Below are 21,871 nucleotides of genomic sequence, written 5' to 3'. Positions count from 1 at the left end.
GGCCCTCTGGAAATCACCTCCTCCAGCCCCCCTTTTTAAAGCAGGGCCAACTTCAAACATATCATGCTTTGTTCTTGCTCCTGCTAAAATTAGTTTGAGGAGGAGTATGTTAATGTGGCAGGGTATGGGTTGTTTCGAGCTGCTGCTTTCATTTCTGGTTCACTCTTCAGCTGAGCTTTTTCACTGCATTATCATTTCTAATAATGCTTTAAACTTGGGAGGACTTTCTTTTCTAGAACTCTGTTAAAAAAAAATCCGTATATCATTTTACCACAGGGAAAATAAATACCAGTAATTTTCTAGCAGTTTTGAGTTCTTTACTACATCAACTCTAAATGTAAACTTAAAATTTTCTTATTTGCCCTTTTTCCTTAGCATTGATTTGTTTGGCTAAGAGCTGCTTTTCTTAAATTCTTTTATCCTGGGTTGCTTTTGGCGAGTGAATTGCAGGTAGTTCAGAATAAGAAATAAGAATATTTGTTCAGAAGTGGGTAATTGTTGGGGTTTTTTTTGATAAGCAAGACATATAAAATCCTTTTCAGATCTGCAGGTTTCCACCTATTGCATGCAGTCTGAGTTGTTGCTCTGATTTGGATACAATTACACATTTGATTAATATCAACTTAATGCTTTTGTAGCCATTTCACATGCTTTATAAATATTTCCATAACTTGCATATTCAGATATTTATCCAAACATAATTGCTATGGGCTTTCCTGCGGAGAGGCTTGAAGGAGTGTACCGGAACAACATTGATGATGTAGTAAGGTAAGGCTTTCTTTTTCTTTTCCTTAACTTATGAAACTTTGAATAATCTTTTCTACACTCATTTATATTTTGCTGAGGAAATCCTGTGTGTTCTGACTTGTAGAAATGCTGAGATTTTTTTTTTTGCATCTTGTAGATGTTATAGATGTTATATATAGATGTTAATAGCTCTCCTGAAAAATGTTGGAAACAACAAAAAGTGGGCAGGCTGCTTTTCTGGGTTGATTTCAAATGCATATAATCTGCTTTTTTAATGGGAAAATTTGACTGCAGTAACTTGTGTTGGAGTAAAAAGAGGTTATAGAAAGACATCAATCCAATGGCTTTCTTCAGTGTCAAGCGTTTCCTCAGGTAACTGATGGTATTTCAGGATAAGTTTGCCCTTATCTTTTCTTCAATCAATAAATGAAGTGCTTGATTAGTAAATTTTGATTTCATTTAGTAAACGTAATAAACATTTGTTTCAAATAGTAAATTTGAAACGTGTTTCAAACAGTAAGCATAAAAGTAAATGACTTTTAATAAAGGCTTTTACATTTGGTTGTATTGAATAATTATGGACAAGGAGCAAGATGACCTAAAATTTGTTACTGCTGGTAAAAAAACCTCTCTAGTTTGTAATTTTTAACTTCAGATAAAAGTCATTACTCTGAACTACTGGCTACAATTGAGGAAAAGATGGGGAGTGTTGTCGGAACACTGATGGAATTCATTTAGTTAAAACCCTACCTGGAGAGTGTGAGAGGTTGCATTAAAAACCAAACACGTGGTAGAAGCTGCCAAAAGCTTGTGGTTTTAGGATTCAAAGTTGTGATTTTTTTTTTTTGAAAAGAGGTGCTTGGAGGGGGATCCTTTGGAGTAATGAGCTCAGGAGCTCTGTGAGAGACAGCCTTTGGGGTGAGGGATCATGCAGGAAGGTTTTCAGGGAAGGGGTTGGGTGTGTCTGGGCAGGGAGGTGCTTCTCCCAGCTGGGAGGTGCCACGGGGCACCTCTCATAATTGTGCAAAGTGTTCCCACACAGTATCCTTGTGTCTGAACTGGCGAGACCTGGGTTTGATGGCTGGAGCACTCAGTGGATACAGGGCTGGCTGGATGGCTGCAGGCAAAGTGGTGTGGGCAGCAGCTCATGTTCCCTGCAGAGACCAGGGACACCGGGGGTCTCTGAGGGGCTGGTGCTGCTCAGCAGCTCTGTGGGTGACACTGACCCAGGGATTGAGGCACCCTCAGCACGTCCAGCTGTGACACCAGGCTGGGTGTCAAGCACAACCTGGAGGGAAGGGATGGATCCAGAGGTGCCTGGACAGGCTGGAAGGCTGAGCCTGCACCACCCTCTTGGAGTCCAGCCAAGTGAAGTGCTGGTGCTGCCCCTGGCTCAGGGCATCTCCCAGGATCAGTCCAGGGATGAGCAGCTGGAGCAGCCCTGGAGAAGGCCCTGGGGGTGCTGGGGGTGAGAGCTGGGAGCCAGAACCCCCCCGTGCCCTGGGCTGAGCCCCAGCGTGGGCAGCAGGGGAGGGGGGGATTCTGCCCCTGTGCTCAGGTGAGAGCCCACCTGGAATTCTGATGCCTCCAGCATAAGAAGGATGTGGAACTCTTGGAGCAAATCCAGAGGAGGCCACTGAGTTGCTGATGGGGCTGGAGCCAGGCAGGGGTGGCACGGGATGGCCTTTAGGTCTTTTCCCACCCAAACTGTTCTGAGATTCTGTGATTCTACAGTTGTTGGCAGGCAGAACTAGAGCTGCAGGAATTTCTGTAGGGATTGCACCCAGGTTGGGACAGAAGTGAGCTGAGCTCCTCCATTCCCACCCTGGGAGGAGGACTCAGCCTTACCTGACAGCCAGTGCTCTGGAGGCAGTGGCTCCCTGCACAGCTGCACTCAGCTGGGCTCCAGGGGGTTGGTTTTGCATGTTCCACTGTCATGACGAAAATCACCAGCCACAAATAGCACTGAGAGTGTCAGAGCCTGGAGCTGAGCTGGCTGGGGGAGGTGCAGTGCCTGCATTCTCTGCTGCCCTGGTGAGCAGGGACATTATTCCCGTGTTAGATTAGATATTGGGAAGAAATTCTTGGCTGGGAGGGTGGGCAGGCTCTGGCACAGGGTGCCCAGAGCAGCTGGGGCTGCCCCTGGATCCCTGGGAATATCCAAGGCCAGGCTGGACGGGGCTTGGAGCAGCCTGGGTTAGTGGCAGGTGTCCCTGACATGGCAGGGCTTGAAGGAGATGAGCCTTAAATACCTTCCAATTTAAACCATTCTGTGATTTATCCAAAGTCCAGCCTTTGCCCACAATTTTCAAAGGTGGAGTTCATCAGGGACTGGATATTCCATCAGCTTCATGAAAAGGTGCCTCTGACTGCTGGGAAAGAAAGCTTGCTGAAAATGTGGAGTTTGTGGCTTGGGAGGGACCTTAAAGCCCATCCAGTGCCACCCCTGCCGTGGGCAGGGACACCTTCCACTGTCCTGGCTGCTCCAAGCCCCATCCAGCCTGGCCTTGGGCACTGCCAGGGATCCAGGGGCAGCCCCAGCTGCTCTGGGCACCCTGTGCCAGGGCCTGCCCACCCTGCCAGGGAACAATTCCTTCCCAATATCTAACCTAACATGGGAATAATGTAAATAAATATTGATAGGCAGGAGTCTTTGAAGGCCCTCTTCCATTCACAGCCTTGATTTCAGTAGCTTCTGGAAAATACATTTTAAGTGGTTGAGTAGGTAGATGTGTGTAAATTAGATTTCAGTACAGGAATGCCTATATAATTATTAAGCTGTCCATAAACACTGATCAAAAGGAGTAGTGATCACCTAAAAGCATCATCAACCAAATTAAGATAAGCAGAGATGTAAATTAAGTGGCTGCAGGGAACTCGATGCTCAAGTGTTATTACGTTTGTTGCCTTCTCTTTTTAAACAAGAAGAAAATGTGATCGTGCAGCATTGTGCATGTTGCAGTCCTCATCTGCTCCAGTCATCTTTTTATGGGGGAGTTTTTTTCCAAGTGCTTTTTATGCAGAAATCCAAGGTGCTCGAGCTCCTGAGCAGTTGGTATTGAGCCAGGATCCAGCAGTGTGCTTTTTCTGAATAGCTGGTTCCCTGACAAATTCCAGGCTAATGCTGGATGAGAAGTACAACCTGCACTGCTGGCTGTCTCCTGTGACTGACACTTGGAGAGGTTTTGGATGGAATTTTGTCCTTAAAAACATCCTTGCCTGGAAGCTTATACTCCACTGTGTGGATATTCCTGGCAAAGCAGAGCCAGTTTACACGCTCTCTGGTGTGTGTTAGCAATCAGGAACATCTCCTGAAACGAATCCCCGTGTCCACCATCTTCCTGAGGCTCTCCAGAGCTGCCAACAGGGGCACCAGTGGCACTCTTGGAATTTTTTTCCTGCTGCACTTGGGAGTTTCACGCTCACGAGGAGCACTCACATCTGTTCCCATTTTAGTGCAGGCCTTTAACCACAGAGCTGTTCTAGGTTCTTCTGGAATATTATGACTGATAACCAGAGCTTGTTTTCGCTTGAGCTTTCCAGGATTTTAGCAGCTAGTGTTTCTTTTCAATTTGAACAGCATGTTCTGTCACGGCTAATTAAATTCCTTCTGGCTGATGTGCAGATACACACTGTTGATGATGTTAAGTGTAAACATTTGCATGTTATTTCTTCTTGCACATTGCCAGGTGACACATCATATATAATCACAGCACTTCTGATGAATCATGCTTGCAGTTTGGCTCGCCAAGGCTTGTAGGGGAAGTTTGTGTTCCAAAGTGAGCATGGAAATAAAATGAGTGTGAAAAAGTGGAGGGGTCCTCCTTCCAAAACCCACAATATCACTGGGACAGACTTCAGTGGCAAATAATAAAAAACCTGGGCTTGAGGTGAATGATTCTGGCTGGAACTGGAACACAGGAGTTCCTTTACCTGCTTTTCTTCCTTGTGGCAAAATGTTTGGCAGAGGTGATTAAATAGGAAGTGTTTCCAGATACCTGGTGTGATCAGTGCTTTCTGTTTGAAAATAGCCAGGCCTTCCTCAGCTCCTTACAGCGACCTGCAGGTGTTTTAGGAATCAGGAAATCAGCCCATGTACAGTAAATATTTCAGTTTCAGGTCAGACCTTGCTTCCCTTAGTTGCATTAGTGGTGTTATCCATGCTGTTGGATTCTTTGGAGGAGGGAGGTTTCCAGCACGCTGCCTCCTTGATTTTTGGGGCACTGCAGGGCTGGGACTGGGAATGCAGGACTGCACATGCTGGGTGCTGCAAATTAGGTCAATATTATTCAATGTATATTCATGCATACTTTTTTTTTTCTCTTGAAGGTTTTTGGATTCAAAGCATAAAAACCATTACAAGATATACAATCTGTAAGTATGCTCTTAAAGATACATTCTCCAAAATAATGACTTCTAAAAATAAGTGGGGAGTGCAAGTGGCTTGTTGCTGTCCTGAAGCAGAGCTGGAGATGTTTTGCACATTTCTTAAAACAATTAAGCCTGATTGAGAGCACTGGTACTTCATTTAGTGGAGCTGAGTGAGGTTAAATGAAATGCTGGTGTGTATTCATGTTACTTGAACGCTTTTAAATGACTTGGCATCCAGCCCATCTGGAGCTTGGGCCATGTGATTAAAAAGTGAAAAGTAATTCACAGCAGGCTTTCTGTTCATGTATTAATGTCCAGTTGCCAAATGAATATTTTCCTGTTTTTTCTCTATTTTTTTTTTAAATCAAACTGCATTGGTACCAAGGCTCTGTTTGCTTCCTCCCTTTTCTTGTGCGTCCCTGTTTATTACTTCAAAAAAGCTGTTGGAGCAATTGGTGGTGGTTTCTGACTTCTCTGAAAATTAAGTTCTGCAGAAAGCTGGTACTGTTACAGGAGTTTTCTGGTTTTGGTTTTATTTTTTTTGGGGGGGTTTCGTTGCTGTTCCTTGATCTAATTTATTCATTAGCTTAGAATAATTTCATTTGTATAAATGATTTAGTGATGTCGAAGAGTTGTGGTTTTCCTACCCCTCATTTTTTTCCCTAAAAATCCAAGTTGAAGATTGACTCTCTGAACTGTTACAGCTTTATTAATTTTTTAATGAATATGTTTTTAAATACCTGCAGTTAATAGAAAAATCACTGTAGTACTGAAATCCAGGCAATGCGTGACATTGTAACCTGTCAGTCATTAAAACAAATATTTAAAAATAAGGGTTTAAATCTGCCTCTGGGTTAGCTAAAGGATTGTGCATCAATTTTCTCTGATATTGGAGAGAAGTGACAGTAGAAGCTGAGGAACCTTCCAGTGCTCATTGAAGTTGTTGTGGGGCAGAAAAAGATATATAAAAAGAAGAGACATTGGCCACCTTTCATAGAGTTCAGTAGCAAAATTAGATTTTCCAGCTTAGGAAAATCAGAGTGTCATCCTTTTATTAGCTGGATAAAATTTCTGGGTGGAAAGGCCAGTGCTTCCCAGAAGGGCTGATGGCTCCTTGGCATGGAGGTGCAGGTAGAGGAGGTAACTCCTGGCTCTCTGCCTTTGGAATCTTCTGGAGCTCAGCAGATCTGGATCATTTAAACTCAAACTCCCTGGGTTCATCATCCCCCCCGCAAGCCTCCTGGCAGCCCCTGCTTGTTTTTGAGCAGCAGAGCAGAGCAAGGGCAGCTAAAGCCACTCTCCTGCTGCTGCCTAGGGCCAGTGCAGCTGTCACCTGCTGGGGAGGGTGGCTTTGGTGTCCCTGACAGGTCAGGGTGTGCTCAGCCCCTCCAGAGGTGCTGGGTAACAACCAGAGGCTGCTGGAGGAAGTTAGTCAGGAAGGAGGATTTTTAGGAAGACTGAGCATCTTTTCAAGTACCGCCTCCCTGAGGAGCTCCTTGCTAAGTTTCCACTTTGCTGTCTGCCAGCTGCCTCATTTTACTGTAAAAAAGCACAGCTCAAACCCCCAGCACTGCACAGGAACAGCTTTTTAAAGTTTGTCAGTGAGAAGAGCAGTGATGAGACAAATGCATTTGTTATTTCTCCATTTGTTATTTATTGTTGCTGCTCTGTGTGTTTTCAGCTGTGGGAAAAACTTGTCCCCGTGTGCCAAAGGTTTTGTCTTCAGGTTCCTTATATAAAAATTGATTTTCTCGTTGTTAACTGCAAAACAATCACAAATGAATCTTACTAAGAATTACTTTATTCATCCTCAGATGAAAAATTTTGGAGGATAGAACTGTCTGGAGAGATCTTAATACTTGTGCAGGCAAAATTTATACACATATGCCATCAGGTGAATTGTGGCAAGGTTTGGTCAGGAGATGGGAGGGAATTGCATCCATCAGGTATTCCAGAGAACTCCATTTCTTCAGATTAAACTGATCCTTTGTAAATAATGGCCTATTGTCTGTGTTTCAAAGGAGGAGGTGGGAGTTCAGAGCAGTTACATGATTATAGTCAGAATTATTTCAAAATCTGTCATGGGATTTGAGTTCCCTTAAGGTAGCTGTTCCATGAAGTTGATAATAATGTGTGTATTGAGCAGCTTTATCTAAAAGGATTTAGAGATTTTTCTGAAACTGTGTCAGTTATGCCCCATCCTCACATCTTGGCTTTTAACTTTGCAGCAGTTTGAGCAGTTTCATTTTCCCTCTTGTGTTGCTTCTGTCTTGTTTGCCTTTGCTCTTTCTTCAGTATTGTCCTTAAATCTGTTTTAAATCTCCTTTAAATCTGTTCTTCCACTTGGATCTCCTAACTTCCCACGCTGGCAGATTGTCACCTGCCCTGTTGGAATCATCTCCATCTTCTCCAGTGGGTTTCCTTGAGCTGTCCTGCAGGCAGGTGGTGAAAGGAAGGAGCTGTGATGAGAATGGGGATTTTCTGTGCTTGCTGTGTCCCTGGGGCTGGGCTCTGGCAGAGGAAGCCCCAAGTCCTGTCAGCAGTGGCACCATGAGTGATCAGGAGGGTGCCTGCCTGGCAGCACCTTGTTTCTGGGTTGCTTTAAACTCACTTTAATCCTGAGGAGGATCCTAAGAACAGCCAAACCTCTCCTTAACCAAAAAAACAGCCAAAAAATATTCAGTTTTCACCTGGAGATCTGATGCTATTTGAGTTGTAATAGTGTTTAAAACCCCAGCCCTAATGCACTTGGAGCATTAAGCCCCACCAGCATCCCCAGAGTGTGTGTTGGTGGGGCTTTAAACTCACTTTAATCCTAAGGAGGATCCTAAGAACAGCCAAACCTCTCCTTAACCACAAAAAAGCCAAAAAATATTCAGTTTTCACCTGGAGATCTGATGCTGTTTGAGTTGTAATAGTGTTTAAAACCCCAGCCTAAATGCACTTGGAGCATTAAGCCCCACCAGCATCCCCAGAGTGTGTGTTGGTGGGGCTTTAAACTCACTTTAATCCTAAGGAGGATCCTAAGAACAGCCAAACCTCTCCTTAACCAAAAAAAAAGCCAAAAAATATTCAGTTTTCACCTGGAGATCTGATGCTGTTTGAGTTGTAATAGTGTTTAAAACCCCAGCCTAAATGCACTTGGAGCATTAAGCCCCACCAGCATCCCCAGAGTGTGTGTATGTGGGATTTCTGCTGCAAATACCCACAAATTCAGTGCAGCTGAGCCAGGAGCTCTGCATTGCTTCTGTTCAACCATTGCTTGGGTATCCTTGGTATCAACAAAACTATTTTTTAATCCCTCACGGTATTCTACTCATTGATACTCAAAGTTCCAAATTTGATTGTTTTTCTGCCCATTTGTGGATTTTTTTTAAAGTTTTGAAGACTTTCATCTCTTACTGCCCATTTGAGCTGGGTGTTTCTTTAGAAGGAAGCAGGAAACTTTCCTGGATAAGATGCTTTGTGGTACCTGCTTTGCTTCCCAGCAGCTTCCCAAGTTCCTGTGCTGCTCCATCCCCCTTGGATGGACATCTTGCATCCAGCTCTCTTCTCCAAGGCTCCAGTGCAGATAATATTTTTGGGAGTCCCCTCTGCCAGCTTAACCTGGTCACTTCTGACCCAGAGGAAGTGTCAGCAACGTGATTGGAGCTGTGAGAGCTGCCAGGCTTTTCCCTAGCAGAGGGTAGAGCTGGGAGGGCTCTGGAATTCAGGAAAGGGAAGCCCTGAGAGCATGTGCAGCCCCAGCAGCCCTGCCTGTGGCTGTGTCATGGGCAGAGCTCAGGGCAGCACTAGGAGGCTCCAGTTACAGTCCCACAAGGAGCAGCCCAAAGGTTTGTGTGTCTGAAAGCGTCAGCTAAGCTCCAGAGGCTGCAATCATAACATACCTGGGGAGCAGAGATGAGTTCATAGCAGTCCTGAAACTGCTGTGGGAATTGGGATCCTGCGAAGAGCACAGGCTGTAATCAGAACTGAAGATCTAGGTGTGATTTGTCTGCTGAGATGACTCCAGCAGTTGTGTTTCAGCCTGGTGTCCTCTTTCACAGAATCCCAGAATGGTTTGGGTTGGAAGGACCTTAAACACCATCTTGTTCCACCCCCCTGCTGTGGGCAGGGATGCCATTCTCTAGGTCAGGCTGCTCAGGTCCCCATCCAAGCTGCTCTTGGCAGGATTTGAGGCAGGATTGTTGTCAGTTTTCCTTTCTGAACTGCACTCTACTCACATCATCTTCCCTGCAGGGAGCAGCTCCAGGGGAAATTCTGCAGGGTATCCACTCTTGCCTTCTTTCCCCTTAGCCCAAGATCTGATCTGTCGTTCCTTAGGTGCTGGTTTGGCTGGTCTAGAGCCCAGCTTAGGGGTGATTTGTGTCTCATCACTGCTGTTTATCCCTGGGCAAGGCAAATCCAGTGTGGTTTGCAGTGGTTTTGTCCAGCTGGAGAGGGTCTCTGTGAGTGGGGAGAGACTGATGCAGCTGCAGAGCTTTCAGAAATGTGCTGCAAATACCCACGAACTTAGTGCAGCTGAGCCAGGAGCTCTGCACTGGCTGTGTTCAACCATTGCTTGTACATCCTTGGTATCAAGAAAACTATTTTTTAATCCCTCATGGTATTCTACTCCATGTGCCATTTCCCAGCTCCGAGGGGGAGCGTGCCTGCCTGGCCTTCAGAGGTCACTTCAATTCGGGAATCAATGCCAGGCGGCAGAGCAGTGCCACAGTCTCTGCTTGCTACAAGTGATCTCTGATAACATTAGTGGTGGATATCCTTGTGGATATCCCCACACTGCTGCTGAGGCACCTGAGCTGTGCTCTGGGTTCAGCATCCCTGCGTGAAGGTCACGGCTCCCTGCTCTCCAGGGGTGTGGCAGCACAAAGCTGCTCCAGTGCTGGAGCTGCTCATGCACAGGGTTAGAAGGTGCACGCTCAACTCACACTTGCATGAATTGAGTCACACTGACTAAAACATAGCCATGGACTACAATTACCAGAGGGTGAGTATTTGCCTTTCAGTAAAATAATTCACATTTTAGTGAGCAATCTGCTGCGAAACAATTTGGCTTTTTTTTTTTTTTTCCCTGTGTCTAACCTCTAGTTTTAAATCATAAAGGTGATGGGCATGCATGATTTTCCAGGGTGTGACAGATGCTGGGAGTGCCTCAGAGAGTTGTCTTGAACTCTTGTCTGTTTTTCTTTTTCAGATGTGCTGAAAGACATTATGACACCGCCAAATTTAACTGCAGAGGTAGGTTTTTACTGCCTGATGTGTGTTCTCTTTAAACCTCAGTGAATGAAGGCCTAAAGGAGGAGCTGATGAATAGTCATGGAGGAGATTTGGGCACAAGGAATGATGTCAGATTGCTTTGAGTCATTGGAAAAACTTGCTATATTCTTGGTGCTTTCAAAAAAGTGTGTTCCTGACAGTTAAAGATCAAGATCTAATGAAAAGTCTACAGTTGCAAAAAAATTTCTGCAGAATGGGTTCCACAGAAGTTTCAGTTCAGTGAAGTACAAACTCCTTGTACAATTTACATGTGAGGCTCAGAGGAGTCTGGTTTTTGTGAAGGATGGAAACGGAGAACATTTAAGCCATTATCACTATGTATATAAAGCAACTTTGGGAAGATATGGCAGAACCTTCAGATGCTAAAATAAAAATGAATTCCCATGTGATGTCTCTTAGAGATGAGTTGGGTCTTGGATACTGCAGAGCTGCCAAAAGCAGTGGGGAATCTTTCAGGGGTGCCTTTTGACCTTGACTGATGTAGCTGTTGTGTCAGAATTATCTCTCCTGGTAATAAATAAATGCAGATTTACCTTTGTTCTTTGGGCAGAGGAGCATTTCTTGCTCAGAAATTGTAGTTCCTGTGCTTCAGATGAGGGTAGATGAGGAGTCCTTAGGAGGAACCGTAGGAGATGAACAAATTTTGGGCTTCTTCTGCATCATAGCAATGGCTCAACTTCTATTTTTCATTATTATTCTTTTAAACCATCCATCTAATTATGAAAGAGAGTTTAGAACGTGACCAAAATGTAATTGGCTGCTTTAATGTCTGAATATAGAAGGACTGAAATTGTCTTGTTGAAGTCGTCAGCGCTTCTGATTCCTCTCAGATGTTGAATGACAGTGCCCTGAAACCTCACTCCATACTCACCAGCAAGGAAAAAATATTTTAGGATCTGCTTGAGCAGTGCTTTGGGGAAGAAGAGAAGAGGACATGTTCTAATATGGCCACAACATATGTTTGTTTGAGTTTCTGCTTTCTGATCCGGGGGTGCTCGGCTCCCTGCGCTGTCAATCCCAGCCCCAAATGCTGTTTGTGACAGCACCTTTCACAGCTCCTCTGCACAAGACGTGCTGAGTTTTTTCAGCTTCATCCCCGAATTAGTTAACCTCAGATAACCAAAGTGGTGACTCAGGACTTCCCTAAGCAGAGGAACAAAAGTTGTACTTGAGAGTCTCCTGAAGTGAACTGACTGCAAAGGGAACTTCTGATTGTACTGAGCATGAAACACCAGAATAGTTCATTATTCACCCGGGATGATCTTGCATCACATTAAACCCCAAACACTGAAAGCTCCTCATCTTCTTTGGGAAGTAGCTTTGTGTCCACGGTTTTTCCAGTTTCTGAAATCCTTCCATGCTGGAATTGCTTTCTGCTTTGCCACAGATTTTCTTTTTTTAAACTCTTTTATGTGCTATGGGATTCTTCTTGCAATGTGTAGGGGCTGGGAGAAATAAAGCAGGATTATTCTCCATTGTAAGGAATAAAATCCATGGAGGAGCTACACCCTCTCAAGGCCCTGCTCAAGACTGTGCAGATTAATATTTCCTTCTTCTTAATCCCTCCACACCATCCCAGGGCACCCATTTCATCTTCTCACTCCAGCTTTGAAGAAAGTACCACAAGTTTGGCCTTTGATTCCAAATCTTTGAGAGCATCTTCAGCATCCTGTGACTACTTGGGAGTTTTCAGGCTTTCTTTCAGGACTTCTTTACTCCCCTTTTCATGGAAACCTTGCTGGCTGTAGTTATGACAGACTCAAAGCTGTACAGACAAATTTGCAGCATTTTTGCAGCTTCTTTTCTTACAGCTTTCTAAATAAATTCCATCTTTAAGTTCACATAAAATTTTAAAGATCATTTGGGGAGCCTTTGGATCTTCCATGTGAAAGAGTTTGTGCATTCATGTTTGTGAACGTGTGTTACCTCTTCAGCAAAGATGATTCACTTTCTCAGCTTCCCCATTTGTTCTGGGGGATGAAGGGGGCAGTCTGTGCTGGGAGTGAATAAAGTTGGTGATCCCTCCAAAAAGCTGTGGGCCTGTCCTGCAGTCCTTCAGCAGTTCCATAGCTTCATTCCCTCACTTGTGCTCTTGGAGTCCTTGGGGATTCATCAAAAGGAGCCTTGCATGTGTGACTACAGAGTGGTGCTTACGAAACCAGTTCAGACACTTGCCAAAAAAATGAAATGCGTTCATTTTTAGCCCAGAAAAGGAAATGGTGTTTCTAGCTGAGAATTTTGAAGTGAACCAGAGTTGTGTTTGTAAGGTCCCAAGGCTGTCGGTGGAGAATTGGGGTGTGCTTCATCAAGTGCTGTTCTGCTGAAAGCAGAACATTGTGTGTAGTTCTGCTGCTCAGGGTGATACTGTCCCTCATCTAATCTGAGGTGGGAGAAGTTTGGGTGCTTCTCTCTGCTTAGTGCTTATTTTTAGCTCTCTTGAGTTTTCTTGCATTTCCTGCATCGATGGAAATTCTTTTCATCCCTAAATGGGAAAGTGTGTGTGATCCACCCATATCAGAAAGGACAGCATTGTTCAGGGCTTTGACTCTAAACCCCATAAGCATTGCCAGTGCCTTACCTGAGATTTCTCTGCCAATTACCATTTTTGAAATATGGAAATGGCAGGTTTTTGTTTCACAAGGCCTTTGAGCAGATTCTGAGACTTTGTTCCCAATGTAGACCCAGCCATGTTCAGTAATTTTTCAGCAAAGTTCCTGTTGTCTGCTCGATGACTGAGGCCTGGCCTTGTTCTCTCTCAGCAGGTAGTTTAATTATTGCTGGAGTAATGGCTTTTCACAAGGTTATTCTGTGTGCCAGCACGCTCTTAAATTCTGGAAAATTCATGTTACAGAGCCTGTGCAGCTCAGCTCAATAGAGGTGTGAAATAGTTGCTCCGTGGAGCAGGATGCCTGCTTACAGATGAGCAGAGAAATGTCTGCAGTGCTTATGATACACTAAATAATACTGGAATTAAAAATACATATCGATATGTGAGATGGGGAGGGGTGATGGATAGCTTAATTTTTACATGCTTGTCACAAAGGTGACCTGAGCTTGCTTTGCCTTTTGAGGTTCTGATGAACTCCTCCTTCTCCCTGCAGTTGCACAGTACCCTTTTGAAGACCATAACCCACCACAGCTGGAGCTCATCAAACCTTTTTGTGAAGATCTTGACCAGTGGCTAAGTGAAGATGACAATCATGTGGCAGCAATCCACTGTAAAGCTGGAAAGGGACGAACTGGTGTAATGATTTGTGCATATTTGTTGCATCGAGGCAAGTTTTTAAGGGCCCAAGAAGCCCTAGATTTCTATGGGGAAGTAAGGACCAGAGACAAGAAGGTGAGCTGTTGCTGTTCTTCTGTCCTTCCACCTAAAACTTGCTGCTTTTCCTCCTTGAGATCCATTTGATGCTCAAACCCTTTAAGCTGTGTTGTCTGATTCAGCTCCAGTAGGGTTGGATCAGTGCAGTTGGAAATGGAAAAGCTTTAGTCACAACATAAAGCCTGATTTTAACATGTCCTGTCCAAGAAGACCTGGCCAGTCGATTTTAAATGGCTTTTTCAGCACTGCTGTGTGGTGCATCAGAGGGGCAGTGAACTTTCTCATTCAGCATTTTCAGCCCAAATGAGAGGACTGTTCCAGCTGATTTTTGCCTGGATGGATGAGTTGTTCATCTCTTCATGTTCCCTTAACTGCTGTGGTGGGGTTTGGAGATGCATAGGGGAATATCCCAACTGGGAGACCCTTACTGTTGGATGCCCCTTGTCTGCAAAGGGTAGTTAAGGACCTTTCAGGCAGGGTTAGGCTTCATTAATGAGAATTTAACCTCCTTATTTGAAATCTTCTCCTAAGATTATAAGATGTGAGTTTTAAGGTAATTATAACAAGTTTCTCTGCTTGTATTCCATTATTTCCCTGAATGTGTTGGTTGAGCATCCCAGGGGGATCATCCCTGCTGGCCAGTTTCAACCTCTTCAAGCACAAAGCTCTCCCTGTTCCTGGAGTATTTACACAAAGAATTCATTTCAATGTGTCTCCTGTAAGAAGAGCTTCATGTCTGAAGGCTCTTGAGAGTGTCACATAAAGAATTTTAGAATTTGGTTGTTAATTCATTGGAAGGAGCAAGAAACTCCTCAGTCTGCTCTGCTGACGAGGTGGAGCTGTTATTCTGTGTACTGCTGAGTTGGTTGTGGTGTCATGCTGGAGTGGAGACAAGATCAAGGTTTGCCATCAAAACTTTGTGGCTTTTGGTAAAAGTGCATGAGAGAGGCTAGGAATAAGCAGGGTGCTGAATAAACAGAGTAGATTACCCCTGCTGATAAGGGTTATCTCCAGAGCTGGATAAAGCAGCGTTGAAAGCTCCAGAACTGAACGAATGCACAGTGAAATGCTGTGCCTCAGTTTCCCTGTTGTGAAAAGAAGGTTGTATATCTGCAAGTTGGGGGTAAGGCCAGTTGGGTGTTTATCAGTACCCCGGGGTACCTTGGGCATCTTGGAGGGGAGGAGAACTCAGTAAACAGGAGTAGGGAGAGCCTTGTTTACCTGACTGTAAATACTGTCTGTAACCAGCAACTTGTTTTGGTTTCAGTGTCTCTACTGCAAGAGTTGACTTTTTTCCCTTCCCAGCTCCACTTGAGCATGGTTATCTTGATGTGGTCAGCGGGCAGCATGTGATTCACATAATCCTTCAGTAGTGTTTATAAACAGGTATTCCAGTGCAGCTTTCTGGAGCCTTTTCTTCCCTTGTGGCCCATATTTCAGCGTTATATGTCAAGTGCTGCTCTCTGATTTGATATTTCACCACACCTTTGTATAACTGACTTCCTCAATTCAAAGTCAATGAGGCATCAAAAGAGCTGTTTGCACAAAGGGACAAGCAAATGCCTTTTTTCTTTCTTTTTGGGCCAACATAGATAGGATAAAGGAAAACTGGCTTTAACAGGGACCAGATTTTCTTGGTTTAAAGCAAGGACAACTTTGCACCTGTAGCTGCTGAGAGCAGCCCAGCTACAATCACTGCTGCCATTAATGTTCACAGCAGAGTGCTGCTGCGAGGGCTCAGGCTGTGCTGGCAGGAAGTGTGAGTCTAATTGCAAGAGGAAGTATGACTAATTGGCCAAGAGCACAGCCCTGAGTACTTCTGGAGCCAGCTTTTCCCAAGTGCCTGCTGGGAGAAGCAGCTCCGGGGAGGCCTTTGCACCATCAAGTGAGAGTTGTTGGAGGTGAGCTCAGAGTTGCTGCACAGGCTGTTCCTGTGCTGGGCAGCAAGACATGGCAGAGCCCAGGCTGTCTCTGAGCAAACCCTCTCAGGGGGTATTTTATTTCCTCTACAAGCTGCCTCTTTTGGCTTCTGAAACTCTTTGTAGTGGGGGGAGCTTAGTCAGAAGAAGGGAGTGCTGAAGATTAGGAAGTGTGGGCTGCATGGTTGTGTCTGTCTGGCTCCACCACGAGTGACTTTTCTTTTCCTTGTGAACCAAAGGAGACAAAGGGTTTCCTGAAATGGGATAAAGGCCAATATATGTCTGTTGTCAGAGCTGGGGAAGAAGTAACCCCCAAGAAGTCTTCTAAAGAAGCTGCTGCTTCCACTGTTGAGAAGTGATTAGTTTATCCCACTTTTTTTCTTATGATAGATACTGACACACTGCTGTGGTGACAAAGACTGGCAGCTTACCTTTCCACAGCTGGAGAAGGCCTTTATTTATTCCTGCCTCTGCCTTGGAGGGTTTTGTGATGAGGATTAGGCTTGGAAAGAAGCTCAGTGGATAGGGATCAGCTGTTCAAGTGCTGGAGATGATCCACTCAGGAGCATTCTTTGAGCACCATACAGTTTTATTTTCAAGGATGGCTCCTAAGAGTTCTCATATGGGGAAAGGCTGAGAGAATTGGAGTTCTTCAGCCTGGAGAAGAGAAGCCTTGAGGTGACCTAACTGTGACCTGCCAGTACCTGAAGGAGCTGACAAGAAAGATGGAGAGAGATTCTTTACAAGGGCCTGGAGGAACAGGACAAGGGGAATGGCTTCATGCAGGCAGAGTGGAGTTAGATGGGATATTGGGAAGGAATTCTACCCTGAGAGGGTTGGGAATGCCCAGAGCAGCTGTGGCTGCCCCTGGATCTCTGCAAGTGCCCGAGGCCAGGCTGGACACTGGGGTTTGCAGCCACCTGGGACAGTGGAAGGTGTCCCTGCCCGTGGCAGGAGGTGACACTGGATGGGCTTTAAATCCCTTCCAACCCAGACCATACTGTGTTTCTGGGGTGTTGCTATAACAGAACAGGAAGTGAAACCCAATTAGTTTGTGTGAGGAAGCCTCAGAATGACCCTGTGAGCAGGGCAGAGTTCCCTTGTCTGGTGTCAGAGCTCATCAGTTGTGGTGTCTGTCTGGGGGACGTGCTCAGGTGCCACCCTCTGCCAAACCTGATGCTCTGAGGCTGCAGCTGCACTCTCACAGTGGGGTGTGTTCTAAAGGGACTGTGGGAATATCGTTTCCAAAATATTTGTTCTTCATAGTCCTGCCTGTGCTACGTTGAGAGGAGAACCTGACAATGTTTGGGATGCCCTGGGAAGCTCTGGCATAGGGACCAGAGGAGTTTATCTCACATTTATTTTTAAATAGTGATAGATGGGAAATACAAGCTTGAACTGCTTCCCTGTCCTTATTCTTCTGGAGTAAAAGCGAGTGCTGGTTGATTGCACCCCTTGGAGTATTGTTAATTTGTTAGAAAAGTGTTCTGCTTGGAATTCAGACCTTTGGAAATGGAGAACTCCGAGTTCTGCCTCGGTGGGACTGGTTTTAGGGTCTCAGGATCTAAGGGCTGTGTCTCCAGGGAGTCAGACTGTGGCTGCAGGGCTGGAACTGCCCTGTTGGACAAGAGCTGGCTTTGCTGTGGTTTTGACTATCAGTGTGAAAGTGTTCCCTTGGTTCTGCTCCCAGCCTTGCTTGTCCTGGCCAGGTGTCCTGGGGTTTTTCCTCAGGACACATCCATTATGGCCTGGGGAAGCTCTGGGCAGGAAAGCACGTGTTCTCCTCACCTCTGTGCTTTCCTCCTGCCTGGCAGCCCTGGCAGGCACTGCTGGGGCTGGGATTTGCTCAGTCCTGAAGCTCAGATCCCAGGAAGGAGAACTTTGGAGCTCCCTTAAGGAGTGGGTGTGATAAGCATGAGGACATGTGAGCCAAAAGCAGGGCCAGTGTACAAGGCTGCTTGGGAAGGTCATTGTGCAAGTGCTGCAGGGAAAAGGCTTTTGTGTAGTTTAGAAGCAGCTCAAGTGATAAGGAGACATAATAATCAACATTTAAAAAAAAAATGGCAGGAAGTGACTATTTTCATGTGTGCATAATAGAGGTTTACTAAATTAAAAGCACTCTGGCTCCTCTTAGCTCCTGGCTGTTGTGAGGTGAAACTAAAAGTTTATAGAAATACGAGGTCTAGGTTGTGTCACCAAATGCTCACAGACTTGTGTATGAAAAATCTTTGTTTATTTCCAGTTTATTCCAATTCCACAGTCAGCTATTAATGAGACAGATTCCTTACTGATGCTGTTGCAAGTCTGCAGTAACAGGTTGTTCTAGACCATGTAATGCATTTTCTGGGAAATGAAACAATTTTTCATCTCAATCCATTTTACTTGAAAGTATTGGCTCTAAAAGCTTTAAAACTTTTCCCTTATTTGAAGCTTTGAGCTGATTTAAAATCAGTAATAAAAACATTCTTAGGTTTTATGCTCTCAAAGCAAATGTTTTACCTCAGAGTTTGAACACTTTGGGCTGTTGGGCCTGCTTTAATGAAACTTTCCACATTTTTGGGAAAATATTCCAGGATGTTTTTTAAAGAGAAGTCAGCACCAGTCTTGAGTACAGTGATATTAGCAAACATTAGTCTTTTGATCTAAACTGCTGTCAAAATGTAATTCCTGTAGTGGTAGATTTTAGAATTCCTTAATGTGGTGGTGCTTTAAAGTTTGAGTATGTTCAAGGCACCTCTTGTTAAACATTTTTTGCTCTTCATCCCCAAAAAAGCAGCAGCATGAGACTATTTTTGACGTGACCCTCAGGGTGTCTGTGGTGTTTGTTTTTAAGAAATGAGAAAAATCTGCATTCTTTGCTTCATTGCTGGGCATGGATGTTTGGAGAGCACAGAATCACAGAAGGGTTTGGGTTGGAAGAGTCCTTAGAGGGTTGTTCCAGCTCTCCTGCCATGTCAGGGACACCTTCCACTGTCCCAGGCTGCTGCAAGCCCCTCCAGCCTGGCCTTGGACACATCCAGGGGCAGCCACAGCTTCTCTGGGCACCCTCTCAGGGAAGGATTTCTTCCCAATATCCCTTCTGGCAGTGGGAAGCCATTCCCCCTTGTCCTTGTCACTCCAGGTTCCCTCTCCATCTTTCCTGTAGCCCCTCCAGGCACTGCAAGGCCACAGTTTGGTCACCCCAAAGCTTCTCCTCTCCAGGCTGAAGGATCCCAATTCCCTCAGCCTTTCCTGGTGGGAGAGGTGCTCCATCCCCTGAGCTCCTGGCAGAGCAGTGCCCTGCTCTGTGTGCTGCTCAGCAGTGACTGAGCTGTTCTTTGGGCTGGAGGTGATGGGCAGGAGCCCTTCAGTGATGCTGCTCCAAGGTTTTTGACCCTTGTTTTCCCTCTGTTTAGGGAGTGACAATTCCCAGTCAGAGACGCTACGTGTACTACTATAGCTACCTGTTAAAGAATCACCTGGATTACAGACCGGTGGCACTGCTGTTCCACAAGATGATGTTTGAAACAATTCCCATGTTCAGCAGCGGAACTTGCAGTAAGTACCAGCAGCCCTTCACCTCTGCTAGGGAGCCTGGTGGCATTTGGGATGGGGTGATGGCACCAGGAGCTGCACATCTTGGAGGAAATCACACGGAAACACCTCACAGTCCAAACTCTGCTGGCTTTGTGGGCTCTGTCCACTGGGATCTCCCAGTGTAGGCTGTGAAGCACTCAGGACTGTTTTCCTACATGCAAGTGTTTTAATGGCTTGAAGATGAGTGATTCCAGCAGGAAAAGCCCTCCAAGATTGAGTCCAGCTGTGCCCAGTGCCCACCTTGTCACCCAAAGCAGAGCACTGAGTGCCACATCCACTCCTTCAGGGATGGGGACTCCACAATCTCCACAATTTCATGTATATTTGGGTATTTGCTCCTTACTTTTATGAAAAGCCTCCCTTTTTTTTAACACAGCAACTCTTGGGAAACATGAATTGCTGAAAAACATTTGCCTAATGGCATGTTGGCTTCCAATGCAGCAACATCATTCTTCCCATGATGTTCAAAAACAAAAAAAAAAATAAATGAATCAGTTCAACTGGGTAAATACCTAATTAACTCTGGAGTAAACTTTTCTTTATGTGGAGGCTTCTAAAGCATTAATACACCTGTAAATGATTAATCTCATCTGCTGATACACTGTGTTAGTGAGGAACAGCAGATTTTGTGAAGCTTTGAAATACAAAAACAAATTCTGCTCTGTCCTGTGGGCTGTGTTACAGGGCAGTGACTGCCTTGTGTTGCGTGCTTGGTTTTTGTTGGTGGAAAAAATCTGATGGTTTTGCTTTGGGGATTACAGCAATGTGTAATTAATTCCAGTGCCTCCTGTGGCTTTGATTAAAATTGCCCTGTTAATATTGTTGTGAGACGGTACCTGAACATGTAACACACACAAGAAACAATGGAGCAGCTTGTCAGCCTGTACAGGAGGAGGGAGGGAGGAGCCTCTGCCAAAATCCTTCTGCCTTAGGGAGGAGGTGTGGAGGTTACAGATTTCTGCAGTTACCACTTATTTTGTGTTTTGGATGAACTGGGCTGTATTTTTGAGGCTGAACTGCTCAAGTGAGTGCTGACTTGTGTGTCCATGGTGTTGGGGTAGACAACAGATTGCCCAAGCACCTGAGAAGATAAAGTGACTGTCAAGCTCAGCAGTTGTATGCTGCAATATTTGAAGTTTCTGTGGAGTTCTCAGTGATTTTTCAGCATGTGAAATCGATGGTGGTGTGTCTTTAGTTGTGTTGTCAGCTGTGTTGGCAGTATTTTACCGACCTGGTAACTTTCAATCTGCCTTCCTTGGTATCATTCTGCTGCTCTGAAGGCACTGACAGAGCAGAGTCCAGCCTCTAGGGCAGAATGAGGGGATGGCAGAGTTTCACAGCTCTGAGGGTTTGAGGGAGATAAGGGCAGGAAGAGAAGGGAGTGTGGAGACCTCACAGCACCTTCCAGGGTCTGGAGGGTTTACAGGGAAGCTGGAGAGGGACCTGCAGCAGGAGCTGTGGTAATGGGACAGGGAGGAATGGCTTGGCACTGCCAGAGGGGAAATTCAGGTGAGATACACAGAATTGTTCCCTGTGAGGGTGGGCAGGCCCTGGCACAGGGTGCCCAGAGCAGCTGTGGCTGCCCCTGGATCCCTGACAGTGCCCAAGGCCAGGCTGGACAGGGCTTGGAGCAGCCTGGGACAGTGGAAGGTGTTTAGTGACAGGGGAGGCACTGGATGGTCTTTGAGGTTCCTTCCAACCTGAACCATCCCGGGATTCTCTGAGCCTGCCAGTAAGGGTTTCATCGCTGGGCCCCTCAGCAGGACAGTGTGGGTGTGTTTGCAGGGGCTTGCACAGCTCTCCAGGGCTGTCTGACCTGAGCATATCCAAAGCACCTCTTCCTGAACTGGACCAAAAGCTCCTTTTAATTTCAGTGTTACCCCTGCAGATTTAATTGGGGAAGTGATGCCATGGCTGGCACTTCTCTGGTGTTGGTATTTTACAGGACCAGCTTTTAGGCTCTTTTGATTGGTTTTTGATATTAATGTTCAGTTTTGTCCTTGTTTCTGCTTGTTTGTGTAAGAGCAGAGTGAGTTTGTGCTGACATGACAGCGACTCCACAACTGGAAGAAGAGGGGAGAGAGAATAAAACCTCTCACTCTGGTCTGTGCAATAGAGAGGAGGGGGAAAATGCGAGGAACAGTCAAGTAATTCACATTTTACAGTCATTATATTAAAACGAAATAACATTTTAGGAACTCCCTGGTGGCCTGAAAGTATTGGCATGAAGGACAGAAGTCTCCAAGGCTGTTTCCAGTAGCATCTGGCAAAGTTTGATCCCCTGTGGTGTTAAACCCTTAAGAGAAATTTAGCTAACTTTGGAAATATCATAACTCACGATTTTGTTTCTGCTACCAATGTTGTGCTTTTTTGGCCACTTTGGAGGCTTTTCTCACAGAGAGCCACTCTGTTCTTTGTCCCACAGATCCTCAGTTTGTGGTGTACCAGCTAAAGGTAAAGATATTCACCTCCCCTTCAGGACCCTCACGACGTGAAGACAAGTACATGTACTTTGAATTCCCTCAACCTTTGCCGGTATGCGGTGATATCAAAGTGGAATTTTTCCACAAACAGAACAAGATGTTGAAAAAGGTTGGTTTCCTCGCTTTCTCTGAAAAACGTTGTCAAGCCAGCCCCTGATGCTTGGGGCTTGGGA

General features: G+C 45.3%; 1 protein-coding gene across 1 annotated transcript in view; it reads left to right on the top strand.

The window, feature by feature from the left end:
• PTEN (phosphatase and tensin homolog) overlaps positions 1–21,871 on the top strand; it is a 49,234-nt gene that overhangs the window by 15,432 nt on the left and 11,931 nt on the right. Inside the window, exons 2-7 of the mRNA XM_038140156.1 lie at positions 684–768; positions 5,077–5,121; positions 10,316–10,359; positions 13,500–13,738; positions 19,035–19,176; positions 21,641–21,807. Of these exons, the coding sequence (XP_037996084.1) occupies positions 684–768; positions 5,077–5,121; positions 10,316–10,359; positions 13,500–13,738; positions 19,035–19,176; positions 21,641–21,807 (722 nt within the window). The remainder of the gene's footprint in view (positions 1–683; positions 769–5,076; positions 5,122–10,315; positions 10,360–13,499; positions 13,739–19,034; positions 19,177–21,640; positions 21,808–21,871) is intronic.

This window comes from Motacilla alba, chromosome 6 (assembly GCF_015832195.1).
Source record: "Motacilla alba alba isolate MOTALB_02 chromosome 6, Motacilla_alba_V1.0_pri, whole genome shotgun sequence".
In the NCBI taxonomy this organism is placed as follows: domain Eukaryota; kingdom Metazoa; phylum Chordata; class Aves; order Passeriformes; family Motacillidae; genus Motacilla; species Motacilla alba.
Note: the sequence above shows the minus strand (reverse complement) of the source record. Positions and strands in the feature narration are given on the sequence as shown.